Genomic DNA, 18020 nt, shown 5'->3' with positions numbered 1-18020 from the left:
TAAGAACATATGTTACAAGCCAGGGAAAGACATTACAAACAATCATTTAAATGTGTACAAAAGTTGAACACAGCCACTGAATCCAAGGTGCCAAAATAAATCAAGTGCATCACTTGTTGATTCTTTAATCCAGTTCAAGGACATCCCACACTTTCAAGCTACTTCAGACAGCAGCTTCATAAATTTATAGACATAACTGGTACTCGTTACATTTTTATTTACTTGCAGATATACATAAATATGCATGTATGGGGAAGTGCTTAAGGTATAAAATTCTTGTATTAGTTTATAAATACTGATGTTACCCTAAAAATTTAACAAATAGGAGGTTAATTTCCTTCCAATGTGCAAATAAGCATCAGAGAGAATTTCTATAGAGAAAGGAGCAGCTGGAAATTTCATTAAAAAAAATCCACTTCAAGGCTTTACATATTAAAATAGCAGTTGAGTTCCAGTTATACTTTACTTTCTGTTAATTGTAGGTTGCTTTCTATAGAACAAAGGGCATCTCTAATGCACGAGATTCCCCCTCTTTGTGAGGATTGGGAGAGAGTCATTTTGTATATAACCTCACCCTCAGGTGCAGAACCATAAAAAGTCTGGGGGGCCAAATTTACACCAATAAAATTTTGGACGACAAAATAACTAATAATATATAAATATAAAAATATTAAATTTATTATATTTAAATCCTACTCTGCTATTTTTGATAAACAATCCATTATTATTATTACTTTTTAGAATCTAGGAAGACAATTTGTTTATTAGTAATCAAAGAAGACGATTTTATTAATTTTATCGTTGATACAATTTAAAGAATAGCCTAAATTCAGAGATATCAAAGCACTCATAAACACTTCTCAAACACCCAACTCAAGACCAAAGTAATAAAGAATAAACCCTACCATAGCTACCAAGGCCTAACTTTATTAAGATATTGTTCTATTAAATAATATTATACTTGGGTAACCTGGTAATTAGCAGCCAAGGGTATTTGAATGATTTTAAGACTGCCTTTGGGTAGTAGAAGTAGTTCATTAACCTTCTCCTGGCTGTAGAAATGTTCAGGTCTTGTAACCAGCCTTCAAAAACTCTAGAAATTTCTTGCCAGTCTAAACTTGAAATGTATATCTTTTAAGGCACAATCCTGGTAGAGGTATGGGTTCTGCAGGAGGTACAAAAAAGGTTTAGCACCAAAAAGGAACCCTTTTATGAGAAACCGAGAATTCCTAATTCTATTAACATATAAGTAGCAGTTTTGAAACAATGGGAATTGTTTACGTGAATTGGAAGAGGACAAAAAGAGGTAAGAAAGGAATGAGGGGAAGGTGCAAACAAGAATTCAATTTCAGGTCCATTATATTATAAAGGCTCAAATAAACCCAATCACCAAATAAACATGGATGAAGGCACTAGGAAATGATGCAACACTAATAGGGATATTTTTATATTTTGATTTTGAAAATAAGATTTAGATTAGGTTCTATCTTGTTCTGTTTTGATTTATCATAGTTGTTTAGATAATAGAATTTTATGTGATTTAGGGATTAGATAGAGTATATTTGATTTTAGAGATTATATTCATATTTTGATTAGTTGTTATCTTTAGATAGATTATCTTTTAATTTCCTATAAATAGGAAGCATAATGAAACCTTTTATTCAGCTTTGGATGATTGAATATATGATTTCCCCTTCTTGAGTTTCTGTGTGTGTGTGTGTTCTCATCTCCCTGCTTCTTCTTCTTAATATCTTCTGTTTCTTCCCTACTTTCTGCAATTCTCTCTCTCTCTCTCTCTCCTTCTCTCGGCTTTTCCTTCTTCTTCTTCTTCTTCTTCTTAATGTCTTATCTGCCTACTGTCCTGCATCAAACACAATAAAGGCATACAGACCCAATACTTCTTCAGAACATTAGGACACATAATTATGTTGAACGAACACTTAAATGAGGCAGGAATATCACTTTACTCCACATGACTCAACAGGGCCAAATCAACTACTTCGCTAAAGAAGCAAAGGCACCAAATGTATCACACCTCACTGCATGTTCTAACAGGTATCAGAAAATGTGTGAACAGCTTTTGTGTCTTAACACAAATTTAACCTGCACATATTTGTTCCTGAAATTGTAGCCCCCATCCCCCAAACAACACACACCCACACACAAAAGAATAGAAGAGTATATTTATCTTGAACAAATGTTATGAACCAAGTTCAGGCACACAACTTCCACAATCTGGTCACTACTTAGATAACCATAGATATTGAAGTGCTGGGTGGCTTATAACCACTTATCTAGAGAAATTTCATCAGAGCAAGCCACTTTCAAACAATTGCGACAGTAAAAAGATTAACTATTCATTGTCCACCCATGATGATGAATAAGAAAGGGAAAACATGCAGAATTGTCACTATTACAGATCAAATTGTGTTCTAGAAGCAACTGGTGTAAGACATGAATCAACCCACAGAAGTTTAATGGTAAATATTAGACTGTATTGATATTTTGTACTGTTATTAGTTAGTTTGCTGCTGTTGTTTGTATTGTTGTTAGTTAGCTTGTTATATTGTGTGTTGTTGTTGTGAACCAATGGTATTTATGTAATTAGACAATGTATTAGTTTTAGGGTATTTAAGGCTGAGATCTGATTAATGAAGAGATCAATGAGGCTATTATTTCTCTGGCTTCCCTCTCGTGTCTTTACTGTCTAAGATGGTATCAGAGCACAAGTTGCTCGTCGTGTTTCTTCCGCCGGCTTTCGCTTGCTTCATCGATCCTTCGGTTTCCTTCTGATGTCGTGAGCCCTAGGTTTGTCTTTCTTATTTCGGTTTTCGTTGATTCGGTTTGTGAAGCTTTCTATGAGATTTCTCTCAGTTTTGTTTGATTTTCTTGATTCATCTCGACGATCGTTTCTTTCGACGATTTCAGCCATCTATTCCTGGCGATCTTCGTCTATTCTTTTCGTTTTCTTTCAAGTGACCTTATTCTTTTGAACAAATCTGGTTTTCTATCGATTTGTTCAAACCCTGGCCCTAACTTGTTGATTTGTTCGATTTTGTTTGTTTGATTTCTTTGTTTGGACAAATCGGGTATTCTATTGGTTTTCTATTGATTTGTTCAACAAATATGTCTAATTCGACTTCTACCTCGATGAGAAATTCCGCCATAGATGATGGATTTAGTCCATACTTTCTTCACCATTCCGATAGTCCTGGTTTGGTTATGGTTTCTCAACCATTAACTGGAGAAAATTATGCATCATAGAGCCACGCAATGACGATTGCTTTGTTCGTAAAGAACAAGCTAGGGTTTATCAACAGTGATATTTCGCGACCTACATGTGATATCTCTCTTATTAATGCTTGGATCAGGAATAACAACATTGTTATATCCTGGATTCTTAATTCTATTTCAAAGGAGATTTCTGCAAGTGTTATATACTATGAATCAGCTTATGATATGTGGATTGATCTTAAAGAAAGATATCAACAAAGTAATGGACTTAGGATTTTTCAGTTAAGATGTGAATTGATGAACCTAAATCAGGGGGACTTAACTGTGAGTGCTTATTTCACCAAACTAAAGACCATTTGGGATGAGTTAGGCAACTTTAGACCTATGTGTACATGCGGAAAATGTTCTTATGGGGAAAAAAAGCATTGGTAGATTACTATCAACTGGAATATGTAATGTCCTTTCTAATGGGGTTGAACGATTCGTTTTCTCAAGTTAGAGGTCAATTGCTTCTTATGGATCCTATCCCACCAATGACCTTGTTAATAGGTCTGGTCTTAATAAGTTTCAAAAGGAGGACAGACATGTATGTAGTCATTGTGGTTACAATGGACATACAATTGAAAAGTGCTACAAGTTGCATGGTTATCCTCCTGGATACAAACCTAGACAAAGGACTAATGCTAATCAGAATTCTAATCAAGTAAATTTTGTAGTTGTCAATCAGGTGACTGAAAATGGCCCAAATCAATCCACGAAAGAAGATATGGGTGAGTTTATGCAATCCTTGAATTCCACACAATACTAGCAATTGCTGAATGTGTTGACCTCCTAGCTGTCAAATGTTAAGACTAGTGCTCAGGATGATGCTCCTCCTGATCAAGTATCAAGTATTTGTTTTTCAATTTCGGTCTGTCGAAAGCTCAGTTGTTCTAGATATTGGATAGTGGACTCAAGGGCTACCAGCCACATATCCTGTGATCAGTCATGTTTTAGTCAATTGAGGTCGATTAAAAATGCATATGTGACTTTACCTGATCATAGTAGGATCTCTGTTTTATTTGTTGGGACTGTGAAGATCACTTCTCATATAGTGCTTGCAGATGTGCTTTATGTGCCTCAATTCAAGTTCAATTTGTTATCTGTGCATCGCGGTCTTCTTTATGCATCACTTTCTTATCCAATACGTGTGTTATACAAGATGTATATCACTCGAAGATGATTGGCAGGGGTGAACTCCTTGATGAGTTATGTGTCATTGATGCTAGTTTGTATTCATTTGGGAATAAAATTGGGAATAAAGATGTTGTTACAATAGCTAATGTAGTAGCGAATAGAACTACTTGGCATAATCGACTAGGACACATTTCATATGAAAAATTGGACAAGTTAAGTGGTTTGTTAAATTTTCCTGCTGCTACTAAGACCACAAAATCTGATCCTTGTCTAGTTTGTCCTTTGGCTAAACAACAACGATTATCTTTTACTTCGAATAATCATTTGTCACAACATGCATTTGATCTTATTCATTGTGATACATGGGATCCATATCATGTTTCAACTCATTCTGGGCATAGATATTTTCTAACCCTTGTTGATGATTGTACGCATTTTGCATGAGTGTTTCTTATGAGGCAGAAATCTGATGCTAGGGCCATCATTCCAAAAATTTTCTCTATGATTGAAACTCAGTTTAATAAGGCGATCAAGACATTTAGATCTGATAATGCTTCTGAATTGATGTTTACTGATTATTTTGCTTCCAAAGGTGTTAGCCACCAGTTTTCTTGTGTAGAAAGATCAGAAAAAAACTCGGTAGTTGAAGGTAAGCATCAACATCTTCTTAATGTGGCCAGGGCTTTATATTTTCAATCTCGAGTGCCTATTAAATTTTGGGGTGAATGTGTGTTGACTGCCACTTTTCTGATTAATAGGACACCAAAACCAATTTTACATAATCAATCTCCATATGAAAGGTTGTATCATACCCCTATGGATTATGCCTATTTTAGGGTTTTTTGGTGCTTATGTTTTGCCTCTACTTTACCATCACATAGAAACAAATTTCATCCTAGAGCAAAAGCCTATGTTTTCATTGGGTATCCTCCAGGCATCAAAGGGTATAAGCTTTATGATCCTACTACTAAAACCATGTTCATCTCCCGGGATGTTGTCTTTCATGAGCATCTCTTCCCTTTTCATTCAATTACTCCAGTTAACGAAGTGTTGGATCCTTTCCCTGATCTTGTTTTACCTAACCATGGTTTGTCACCTCATGACTCTCTGCCTTCTTCTGATATCATCCTTGATTCTTTCCCTAGCAATCCTGAATTTGTATCTCCTATTGGTCTTTCTAACCTTCCAATTGTGCCTTCTAATCTTGTCCGCAGGTCTGTTAGAGTCACAAAACCTCCTTCATATCTTCGCGATTTTCATTGTAACCTCTCGACAAACCAGTCTTCTTCTCCTGCTAAAATACCTTATCCGCTGGATCATTACATATCTTATGATAAACTCTCAAACTCTCTACATCCCATAGTTCTTTCCTCCTTACCGTATCCTCTACACTTGAACCCCAACATTACCATCAAGCTGTCCAATATCCTCATTAGCAGGCTGCTATGGATGCTGAACTTGAGGCTATGCAGCAGAACAAAACTTGGTTTGTCACCACTCTTCCACCTACTAAACATTCTATTGGTTGCGAGTGGGTTTACAAAATTAAATATAAGTCAGATGGGACTATAGAACGTTACAAGGCTCGTTTAGTGGCCAAAGGATATACTCAACAAGAAGGATTGGATTTTTTTGACACATTTTCTCCGGTTGCTAAAATGGTTACTGTTAAGGTTTTACTTGCACTTGCTACCATTCATAATTGGTCCCTCATCCAGCTTGACGTTAATAATGCATTTCTTTAACGGAAATCTTTTTGAGAAGGTGTATATGGATCTTCCTCCTGGTTATAAGCCTCAAACTCGTGTTTTAGCTCAGGGGGAGAGGTTAGTATGCAAACTCCACAAGTCAATATATGGCCTAAAACAGGCTTCTCAGCAATGGTTTTCTAAATTTTCTTCTATACTTGTCAAGAATGGTTTTCATCAATCTTTATCGGATTATTCATTGCTTACTAAGGGCGTTGGCAGTTCATTTGTGGCACTTCTTGTTTACGTTGATGATATAATACTTACTGGTCCTAATGTTGGAGCCATAGAGTCTCTAAAGGTATTTCTTCATAACCATTTTAAATTAAAGGATCTCAGTCGGTTGAAATATTTTTTGGGATTGGAGATAGCACGGTCTTCTAAAGGTATTTTTCTATCTCGAAGACATTATACACTGCAACTTCTTGAAGATACCAGATTTCTTGCTTGTAGGCCAGCTTCTTTACCTATGCTTCCTAATTCTAAGTTGTGTGCATTTGATGGAGAATTATTACCTGATCCTTCTATGTATAGAAGATTAATTGGTAGGTTGTTGTATCTTACTGTGTCTCGACCTAATATTACCTTTGTTGTACATAAGTTGAGTCAATTTGTATCTCAGCCTAGACAACCTCATTTAGATGCGACACATCATCTTCTTTAATATCTTAAGTCATCCCCAGGTCAAGGTTTATTGTTTTCAGCTCATTCTTCTTTTCAACTTGGAGCCTTTTCTGATTCTGGCTGGGGTTCCTGTTTGGACTCACGAAAGTCTACTACTGGATTCTGCGTTTTCCTTGGAGATTCATTGGTTTCTTAGAGAGCTAGGAAGCAGAGCACTGTCTCTCGCTCCTCAGCTGAAGCTGAATCCCGAGCTCTAGCTACTACTGCTAGTGAGCTTGTATGACTCACTCAGTTGTTGCTAGAATTTCCTTTTAATTCTACTGATCTTGCCCTTCTTTTCTGTGATAATCAAGCGGCAGTTCACATCGCCACTAATCCCGTCTTCCATGAGCGCACAAAACACATTGAGTTAGATTGTCATTTTGTTCGTGAGAAGATTGCTACTGGTACAATTAAATTAATGCCTATATGCACTCAGCATCACTTTGTCGATCTGTTTACTAAACCGTTGCCTGCAGCTCAACTATTTCCGCTATTATCCAAGATGGTCATTCTTGACATACATGGTCCATCTTGAGGGGGTGTATTAGACTGTATTGATATTTTGTATTGTTATTAGTTAGTTTGCTACTGTTGTTTGTATTGTTGTTAGTTAGCTTGTTATATTGTGTGTTGTTGTTGTGAACCAAGGGTAATTTTATAATTAGACAATGTATTAGTTTTAGGGTATTTAAGGCTAAGATTGGATTAATGAAGAGATCAATGAGGCTATTATTTCTCTGGCTTCCCTCTTGTGTCTTTACTGTCTAAGAGTAAAGCTCTCAAAATTTCTTAAATATTTTGGACACACATGAAAGCTCCACCTTGATATGACAGTTGATGCCAAAGCATCACATATACTATCATTATCATTTCGGCTCCATTTTTTATGGTGTAAAATGTTCTCTGACAATATATTTACGTGTGAAACTATATTAATGAAAAAGATTTCACAACCTATAATTTTGGGTGTTTGGTTGAAATCTTAAAAACTATTATTATAATCAAAAGTGTTAGCTTCTAATTCATTATCCTACATCGTAAGTGTTTTCTTTTTTTTTTTTTTTTATGTCTACCCAATGACACTATTTATTTTGAGTCCATTTGATGACATGGCCTTTTCATTGCTGTCTATCTTGATTAAGCTCATGAGGAGTTCACCACTTAAGAAGGAGAGGGGTACTCCACAACAGTGGATGGAAATCTTCATATAATGAGTTTAAGTGAAAGTAGATTTGTAACTCATTTTAATTGATTCACTAAAAATGTTTTGTATGTAAATAATTATTTTTTCTAAATTGTGCAACCAAAATACTGGATCAATTGTCTATAAAGATGGAAAGATTATTGAGAATGTTAATGTCACGAAATGATCCGTTAACTCCAACGTCTAATTCCATTACATTTTTAATTTTCTATACTTAGTTTATTTCAATAGTAGTTTGGTATGTTGAACACTGCCATTGTTATTTGGGTATTAGCTGAATTAGAGTAAAGATCAGCCAGGTAGAAAGAAGACAAAAAGAATATAGTTTGTTAGGATTTGTACCAGGTGTGGGCCCACCTCTGATAGGGGAATATCCCCTCCAAACAGCCTATATATGTCCGCGCCCTCCATCGTGAGCAAGCAGGAATGAGAATATCTGAATTCTGTTTTCCTTCCCACTTTCTCTCTCTAATCCCTTCCCTCTCCACTTCTTTTCTACTCTATTCTCTGTAACCTTCCTACAATTCTACCGAAATAGAAGTAATTCCTAATTACAAGAGCGAGGTCGTGACAGTTAATCATAGAAATAAAGCAGGATGGTTAAAATATAGAAATGCATCTAATGTATTATGCAATAGTAAAATCTCGTTAAAGCTAAAAGGAAAACTTAATCAAATGGCTATAAGACCAACTTTGTTGTATTGTACAAAATGTTGAGAAATAAAACACCAAAATGTGCAAAATACAGTGTAATGGAAATGAGAATGTTACGATGGATGTGCAGTTATACAAGAAATGATAGAATTAAAATGAGGTTGTATGTCATTAGGTTGGAGAGGTTTTATTGGAGACAAGATGTGTGAGATACAACTAAAATAATTTGGTCTTATGAGAACAAGACAGATAAATGCTCCTATGAGAAAAATGGATGGGATGGAAGAAGCTTTTAACAAAAGCAATAGAGAATGACTAAGAAAAACTTTGTACAGGACTATTAGGCATGGTATGTATTATAATGAATTTATAGAAGATATGGATGGCCATAGATAGAGATTATTGGCGAGTGAGAACCCATATAACCAATACCACCTACCAGGATTAAGGCTTGATATGTGGTTGTTTGTGCAACCAAACAAGGGTAAATAAGAGAAATGTTTTTATGGAAAATATATTACATCAACACAGATGGAATATTCATTAGTATGCTTTTTATTTCTCTTTTTGATAACCACTACAATGTTATCAATGACTTTCGTAGTTCTTATTTTATTTTCTAACAAACATTATGATGTTAAAGACCATGTATTGGCCAAACTATCATCTATAAATGCTGAAATTGTACATGAAGAACAAGCTATGAAAACTTCCCATCAAGGAATGCAAGGTGAAACCCAAAAAAATAGATAAACAACTAGATAGTAAAAACCAAGAAAGAAAAAAACAGCACTACCTGAAATGTTTGACTTTTCCTAGAAATTCATGCCAAGAAATGTCACCATCACGCAATTTCATGTCATGGCTAGAGCCCCTACTTGGGATAACAATCGCAATGGGTGAATGGGCTTCAATAACTCTACTGCAGATTTGAATTCATATTTTGGATCAGTCATAACAAACAAAGCGCAATTAAAATTGCTATTCAACTAATAGAAATGTGAAAATTACCTGTATAGAGGTATTCTTTTGTCACCACGAATAATAAAATCCTACAAATGAAAAGTTTGGCAATTATAACATTATCCAAAGAGAAGAATATGTATATATATTTCTCTCACTCTCTCTCTCTCTCTCTCTCTATATATATATATATATATGAAAATTAGAATTTATTACCAGTGATTACCAATTTACTTGTAGTCAATACAACAACATAGCAAGCCTTAATCCCACTAGGTGAGATAGGCCACATGAACTCTAGCTCGCTAATCATTTCTATCTATGGCCATATCTTTTGTAAGACCTTTATAACTCATATCATCCCCAAGCGTCTCCCACCAATTCTTTCTTGGTCTTTCCTTACCTCTAATGTTGAAGACTTGTTCCATTCTACCCACTCTTCTAACAGGAGCATCTATTGGTCTTCTTCTCACATAATCAAGCCATCTTATTGTGTCTCATGCATTTTATCTTCAATAGAAATCATCTCCAAACCTATTGTAAATAATTTTATTTCTAATTTTATCTTTTCTTGTATGGCCACCCTATAGTGTAATGCCATAGAGCCATAGAGGAGTCTATATAAAATGCTATTTTATTTATGCATATCTAGTTTGACATTCTTTATTAATAAAACTTTATTTCAATATGTACTTGTATGATTGTTTGATAGTCCCTAGAGTGAATGTAGTATAAAGAAAACCAAAAGTGTTAATGATGGTGAGTTTTCTATTATACGATGCAATGCTCTAAGATGATCCTTAGTTGTAGTACTATCAAGATGGGGCATTGATAGTGTGGAAAGACTAGCACAATTTATGTTCCTTTCTTGTGAAGAGAGTAATTGTACTCACAAGTTAAAGTGTGGGGACACTTGGATAAACATGTGGATATTTGTTAGAGAACAAGTTCATTGGATGACTTGTCGAGAGAATTCCACATGGAGTATACCTTGTGTGTCTATGGAACATCTCTCATAATGGTGGTGTAAATGATCCTTAGATTTGAGATTACCATGGTATCTTGTATGCAGATTGATATACTTTGATACTGTTTAATGTTAGCCATAGGTCGCATATAAGACAGTACTTGGGTATAGCATGAAGCACATGGAGGTAGGTGAGTAATCAATATAGGATTCATCACTCTTAGCCATAAAAGAGCATATCCCACAGCCTCTTAGTGAATTGATAACTTGGAAATTCCTTGGCCAGGCTGAAAGCAAAAATTTGAAGAAGTTTTAAAATTCGCTTTTCATTAGAGTTGATTAGTTGGGTATCAAGGACAAAATTATTATTAAGCAAATATAGAATTGACATTAGCTCCATACTCTATGCTTAATAGGGATATAGTATGGTGAAAAGATTGAATTACACGGTAACCACTTATGGAAAGATTTTTCAAATCATTTGACTTTCTTATCAATTGGATAGTCATGACACATTGCTAAATGTCAATCGTGGTCAATATGTATAAATTCATTAAAATGATAAAATAATCCTAATTTCAATTAGGATTGTATTTTATACTTTTGCCAACTTGATAAGAACCTAATGGGTCATACACAAAAGGAAATTAAGTGACAAATTAATTCAACTATTAAGTAGAGACTTAATGAAAAATAATTTGAGAAATTATTTATTTATTTAAATATATGATATTTGAATAAATGGGGCTAATGGTGTAACAACATACACCAAAGGGGTAAGTAAGCAATTGCTTTTAAAGTTAAAGGGGTGGAGGGTTAAATAAAATCTAATTAGGTTAGGATTATAATGTCCCTAGCATTATAAATGCCTCATTATGCCTAACTTTCAAGTAAGCTTTCATATCATAACTCCGATCAAAAAAGGTTAGAGATGAACTAGCATTCTCAAGCTTGAAGATTCACTCCTAGTTGAAGAGTTCGATCTAGAAAATGTCGCTATTTTCCGTGTGGATTTCCATTAGAGGATGGGCAATTGTGTAGCTTGATTTGGTGAAATCAAATTCAACAGAAAGCTTCAAAAAGGCAACTTGTCCTTTTATTCTTTTGTTACATATACACAATGAATATAACGATCGAAGATCTGATAAGTGGGAATAGTTTTATTTTATTTTTTTCATTTTCCGCTGCATTAATGTATGTGATGTATAGCTATTTATAAGCTAAAGGAGATGGAGAAAATAACTTTCTCTATTTTCTGTATATCTACAAAATACACTAATTCCTCTTTCGTTCTTATAGAGGAAGAGTACAACATAATAGGAAAGTACAAAAAATGAAAGAAGAATATACATAATATTCCTAACATATACTCTATCAATCAAGGAGGTGATTTGGGGAATAAATTAGAGATAATAATTCCATTTCTACACTCCCCCTCAAGCTGGCTTGAAGATATCTTCCATGACAAGCTTGCTCACTAATTTTTCAAACTGATTTTTGTGTCACCCCTTTGTAAGAATATCAACAACTTGATCAACTATTGGAATGTAGAGCATACAAATTACCCCATTATCAATTTTCTCCTTAATAAAATGCTTATCCACCTCTACATGCTTAGTCCTGTTATGGAGTATTGGATTATGGGCAATGGAAATCGCAATTTTATTATCACAGTAAACCTTAGCCGGTAACGAAGCGAAGACCCTTAAGTCTTCTAGTAACCTCTCTCTCCACATAACCTCACAAATCTCATGGGCAACTGAACGAAATTCAGCTTCAGCACTACTTCTGGCCACCACGTTTTGTTTCTTGCTCCTCCCAGTGACAAGATTACCTCCCACAAAGGTGCAGTAGCCCAATTTAGATCTTCTATCAGTAACACTGTCTGTTCAGTCTCCGTATGTATAAGCCTCTATGTGAAGATGTCCATGTTTATTGAAGAGCAAACCTTTTCCAAGAGTTCCCTTTAAAAACCTTTGAATTCTATAGGTAGCTTCAAAATGTTGTGAATCTGGTGAGTGCATAAATTAGTTTACTACACTTACTGCAAATGCTATATCAGGTCGAGTGTGGGATAGATAGATGAGTTTGCCCACAAGTCTTTGATATTTCTCCCTTTCTACCACATCTTTGGCTGTAACCAGTTGTAGCTTCAAGTTAGGTTTGAAGGGAATTTTCAAATACCTAACACCTAAGCATTCTTGTTTCATTGAGTAAATCCAGGACATACTTACATTGGTTGACAAAGATTCACTCCTTAGATCTTGCAAATTCCATCCCAAGGAAGTACTTTAGGGGTCACAAGTACTTGATCGCGAACTCATGTGCTAGTTTCCTCTTAAGCTATTCATTCTCTCCCCTATCATCACCAGTCATTATTATATCATCCACATAGACAATTAAAATAGCCCTCTTATTGTAACGACCTATTAGTGGGCCTAGATGTTATGGGTATTTTATTTTCGAGCATTGGAAATTTTGCCCTGTTAAATTTAATGTTAAGAAATATTTTTATGTGGCAAAAATTTATGTAAGTAAATTATGTGTTTAACTTAATGGATTGGGTTGCCGATTTGGGCCTAAGCCCATGTATTAGTGGGTTGTGTTTTAATTAAATGGAAAGGATTTTGATTGGGCCTAAGCCACATGTTTTGTGATGTGTTTAAATTAAATGAAAGTGGGCTTGGGCCAAGTGTTTAAGGCCAATGAAAATGGTGGGTTTAGAGAAATCCCATGGGCCTAAAATGAATTGGGCTTTTGATTGGGCTTGGGCCATGAGTAAAGTGGGCCTTGGCATTATATATGTGCATTATATTGTGTGTGTGCAAAATTTGTGAATATAGAAAAAGAAATAAGAAAATGGCAAATGTCCAAATTGGGTTTAATACCTTGTATTTGGTGTGTGTATAAGAGAAGGGTAAAATGGAAATTTGCATAATGAAATGAATAAAGAAAAGAGAAAAGAAGTGAAAAATGAAGCAAATGACCATAAGGGGCATGAGATATTTGTGTGTGTGTGTTTTATGAGGAGGGTAATATGGTAAAAGCAAAGGGGAGAGTGGTTGGTAGACCATTCCCTCCCCCTCACCTCTCCATGCCTTGTCTAATTCTTCATTCCTCAGCCCAATCTCTCTCTCTCGTGACTCTCCTTCTTCTTCTCCTTCTTCTTCTTCTTCATTTTCTTCTTCTTGTTGTTAGGGGCTTGAAGGATGCAGTTGGAGGAGGACACTTCTTCTTCTTCTCTTTGATTTAAACTTCAAAAGGCAAGTTCTCCTTGCACTTTTATTTATATATTGTGCAAGTTTCATTTGTTTTCCTTGTTCTCTTCTAAAGAAACCTCTTTCGGTTGCAAAGTGATGCATATATATATTCATAGTTAGCCTCTTCTTGTGGTGGTGAGAACCACCTTTGCCAATGGTTGCTAAGTCTTTCATATTTTTCTTAAGTTGTGGCTTTCTTTTTGAGTCATTGTGGTGTCCCATTGATGGTTTCGTTGGGGCTTGTTTACCCCATATTTTATTCATGGAATGGCATTGTGGGTTAGGAAGCTAGAATAGGAGTTTTTGGGTGATTGGTGTCCATTTTGTGTGTTTTTGGTGGGTTTCTGGCGAGTTTTCTTCGTTCTCGACCAAGTCGACTCGTCTGGGAGGTCAAGTCGACTCAGGCCGAGTCGAATCGATTTTGGGTGAGTCGACTTGGATCAAGTCAACTTGGATTTCCCTCGAGTCGACTGGGCCGCAACTTGACTGCACTGCGTGTGCTTTACTATTTTGGCCATAACTTTTGATGTAGAAGTCGGAATTGCAATCCGTTTGAAGCGTCATAAACTAGATTTCGAGGGCTTCGATTTGATATATAATATCATATATTTTGGTTATGATTTGAGTTGGATAAGGCTTTTCTTAATCCAAATCAAGTAAGATTGTTAAATTAAATTGTTTGTAAATGCTTCCTTTGATATCCCTCAATCCTCTAAAATGATAGGATGTGGTTGAAGACACCTATACGTATATACATGGGATTCATGTGATAATAGTATAAATGAGTTGCATAAGGAAGCATGATAATCATTCGGGAAGTTTATAAGAAATGTTCTTGGTTGGCATGTCCATGGTAACTCATGTGTGATGCATGACTATCCTCATATGAATAATTGCCTTTAATTGATGTGGTGAAACCTACTCAATGTGAATTGTGTGAAAGAGCCAAGAGCTTTAATGGGCAAAAAAAGTAAGGATGTGTGAATGCCATTTATCATAGCATTGTTTGTAGTTGTGTTGCATGGCATTGTGTTTCTATATTGCCTCACATTGTGATGTTGTATCATGGGTTGCATTCATTGAGAGATCATGCTTTGTATCTGATGGGAGCGTGAGCATTGGCATGACACGGTTGGCCTGTGAGTGCTAACTTGTGTATGTTAAGCGAGCATATGCATTAGAGCATTTGTGTGTGTGAATTCCTACATGGGCGTAGCATGGCCTAATGCTTGGCTTATGGAGACCTTACCATCACGTTAATACTGCAAGAATTCTTTATGTGTTACATTGCATGGGGGATACTGGACCAGGAATCGAGTACTAGCCAAGGGCTGGGGGTACTGGACCGGGAACCGTGTACTAGCCAAAAGCTGGGGGTACTGGACCAAGGCCACTGGACGAACGATGGTGATGGATGTGATACGAGAGCCTTGGGCTCATGTTATTGTTTGGTAGCATGTTCTGGCCTGCTGGCAGGTTTGTATTTAGGGTCTTGGGTGCTAGTGTATGCATTTTATGTGGGCCCCAAGGACCATATGTGTGCATCTATGCATTTATGTTATGGCTGGAGATTTATGTAATCACATGGCATGGAATTGTGCGTCATTTATGTATATGAGGCTGGCGTGTGTTTCCATATGTGGCATGATATGAATGATGTTTAGGGAAGTCTGGTCTTATCCAGTTTTCGTTGTTTTTATATATTGGCCGAGCCTTATGGCTCACTTTGAAAAATGTGTTTTGACGGAATGTAATGAATTATAATTTCTTGGGAAATGATGTTGTCAAGTGTGGAAGGCATGAACTCAATTGAGGTTTAGTGGTCGAGTAGTGAGTTTCCCTTGGCTCTTTGTTATTCATGCCTTCGTATATTAATCTTCTTGTAATTTCCTTTTGTTATATGCTTGTTGAACCTTGTGGCTCACCCTTGCTTCTTTTGTCATTCTAGGGAAAAGAAAAATAATTATTGGGGCGAGTTCTAGATAGATATGTACAGAGATGTCCTGCCCTCAAAGATCCATGGTGTAGTTTTGAGGGTATGAGTAAAAGGCCTTACGATGTATCTAAAGTTAGTGCCCTTGTATATTTTAAAATGTATGAGTTGTAAACCTAAACTTATAATGTGAAGGATGATATGTAGTATTTTTCTTTATGGCTCATATTGTTAGTGAGCAAATATGGAAATGAAAAGAAAATTCTTTGTGAATTTTGAGTGGTATTTGTATCTGTATCCATTTTGAACGGACCTTCTCTCGGACTTCCTATGCTAGCGGGTTAATCCGAGAGCGAGCCCTAATACTTATCGTCACTAGAGTGCTTGAAGAACATTGTGTGGTCCGCTTGGCTTTGAGTATAACCATATCTCTTCACTGCCTTTCCAAACCACGCTCTTAGAGACTGTTTCTGACCATACAAAGATTTTTTTAAACTGCATACATTGTTGGTACCAAGGCTCTTCTCAAATCCAGGTGGGAGATCCATAAACACTTATTCCTCCAAATCGCCATTTAGGAAGGTATTCTTTACATCGAGTTGGTGTAGAGGCCAGTCAAAATTCACTGCGAGAGAGAGGAGGACTCAAATAGAGTTTATCTTTGCTACTGGAGCAAATGTCTCTTGATAGTTGATCTCATATGTTTGGGTGAACCCCTTGGCAACAAGTCTTGCCTTGTATCTTTCTATACTCCCATCTACCTTACATTTTACAGTGAAGACCCACTTACAACCTACAGTTGTTTTGCCTCTCGGTAGCTCCACAATCTCCTAAGTCTCATTCTTTTCAAGAGCATTCATCTCCTCCTTTACCGCTAACTTCCAATCTGGGTCACCTAGGGCAGCCTGAATAATTCTTGGAACATGCAAGCTAGAAATATTGGAAAGAAAGGCTTTATGGTGATTAGACAGTTTCTAGTATGACAAGTATTTGGCAATCGAGTGTTTGGTACAAGATCTCACTCATTTTCTAGTAGCAATGGGGACATCAAGATCGGACAAGTCAAATAAGAAAGAATCTGAAAGAGTGAGTTTAGAGTTACCCTGAGAAGAAGAAAGACCATCATTCGGAGGTGCCGATTGTTCAATTGTTAGAGGAATATTTGGATTGATAGTATTCTTCTGAGTTTTCCTTCTCATATAAAATTGAAACTCTGGTTTTGGATTGTTTTGATCTGTTTGTGGTAATTCTCCCATTGGTTCCAACCCCATCATGTTAGGCACCTGTGAACTAAACACATCATGTTCCGTAATTTTTTGAACATCTGTTTCCTCGAATTGTTTATCAAAGTGGAGTGGAGTGTCAATCATGGTTGGAAAAGGATCATGGATTTTCAAAAATGTATCGTCCTCAACATGAAGATTTAAAATTTTATCTTCTTCCACAATATTTATATTCTCCCCCTGAAGATGATTTTTGGAAAAATAAGGTTGAGTCTCGAGAAAAGACACAGGATTAACACTCCAATTGTTTCTCCCCTTGGTTTCGTATATTTATACTTACATGAGTTTTTTTAGTCACAGGATTACAACACTTGTATCTTTTTTATTTGGAGCATAGCCCAAAAAAATACACTTTTTAGCTGTGGGATCCAATTTGGAACAAAATATTTGTGGAACATAAACAAAGCAAGTGCATCCAAAGACCTTTAAGGGTAACTCAGAATATAGCCGACACATGGGAGATTTTTTTTTTTTAAGAATGTAGAGTTTCAAAATTTAGAACACGAGTGGGCATTCGATTGATGAGATGAAAGCAATTAAAATCGCATCGTCCCAGAGATATTTGGGGACGTACATGGAAAACATAATAGCCCTGATTACTTCGAGTAAATGTCTATTTTTGCATTTAGCAATGCCATTTTGTTGGGAAAGGGGGTTTCATGACAAGTGGATTGATGTAAAATTCCTTTTTCTTTTAAAAAAAAAACCTAAAGATTCATTAAAATATTCGGTTTTATTATCTGATCGAATAATACAAATTTTTGTGTTAAATTGAGCTTCAATCATATGAAAGAAATCCTTGATAATTCTAGACACGTCTGATTTCTTTGCAAGTAAGTAAACCCAACCAAATCTAGTATGATCATCAATAAAAGTTACAAATCATCAACCTTTGAGGGTCCCCAAACGTATGTATCAAATAGAATGGTTTT

At 35.9% G+C, this 18020-nt stretch overlaps 1 protein-coding gene across 1 annotated transcript in view; it reads right to left on the bottom strand.

Moving 5' to 3' along the window:
• LOC127790011 (probable acyl-activating enzyme 17, peroxisomal) overlaps positions 1-18020 on the bottom strand; it is a 72320-nt gene that overhangs the window by 23144 nt on the left and 31156 nt on the right. Inside the window, 2 exon segments of the mRNA XM_052319209.1 lie at positions 9479-9604; positions 9694-9734. Coding sequence (XP_052175169.1) covers positions 9479-9604; positions 9694-9734 — 167 coding nt within the window.

The sequence above is a fragment of the Diospyros lotus genome, chromosome 14, assembly GCF_014633365.1.
Source record: "Diospyros lotus cultivar Yz01 chromosome 14, ASM1463336v1, whole genome shotgun sequence".
In the NCBI taxonomy this organism is placed as follows: Eukaryota; Viridiplantae; Streptophyta; class Magnoliopsida; order Ericales; family Ebenaceae; genus Diospyros; species Diospyros lotus.
This window is presented reverse-complemented; position numbering and strand designations above follow the sequence as displayed.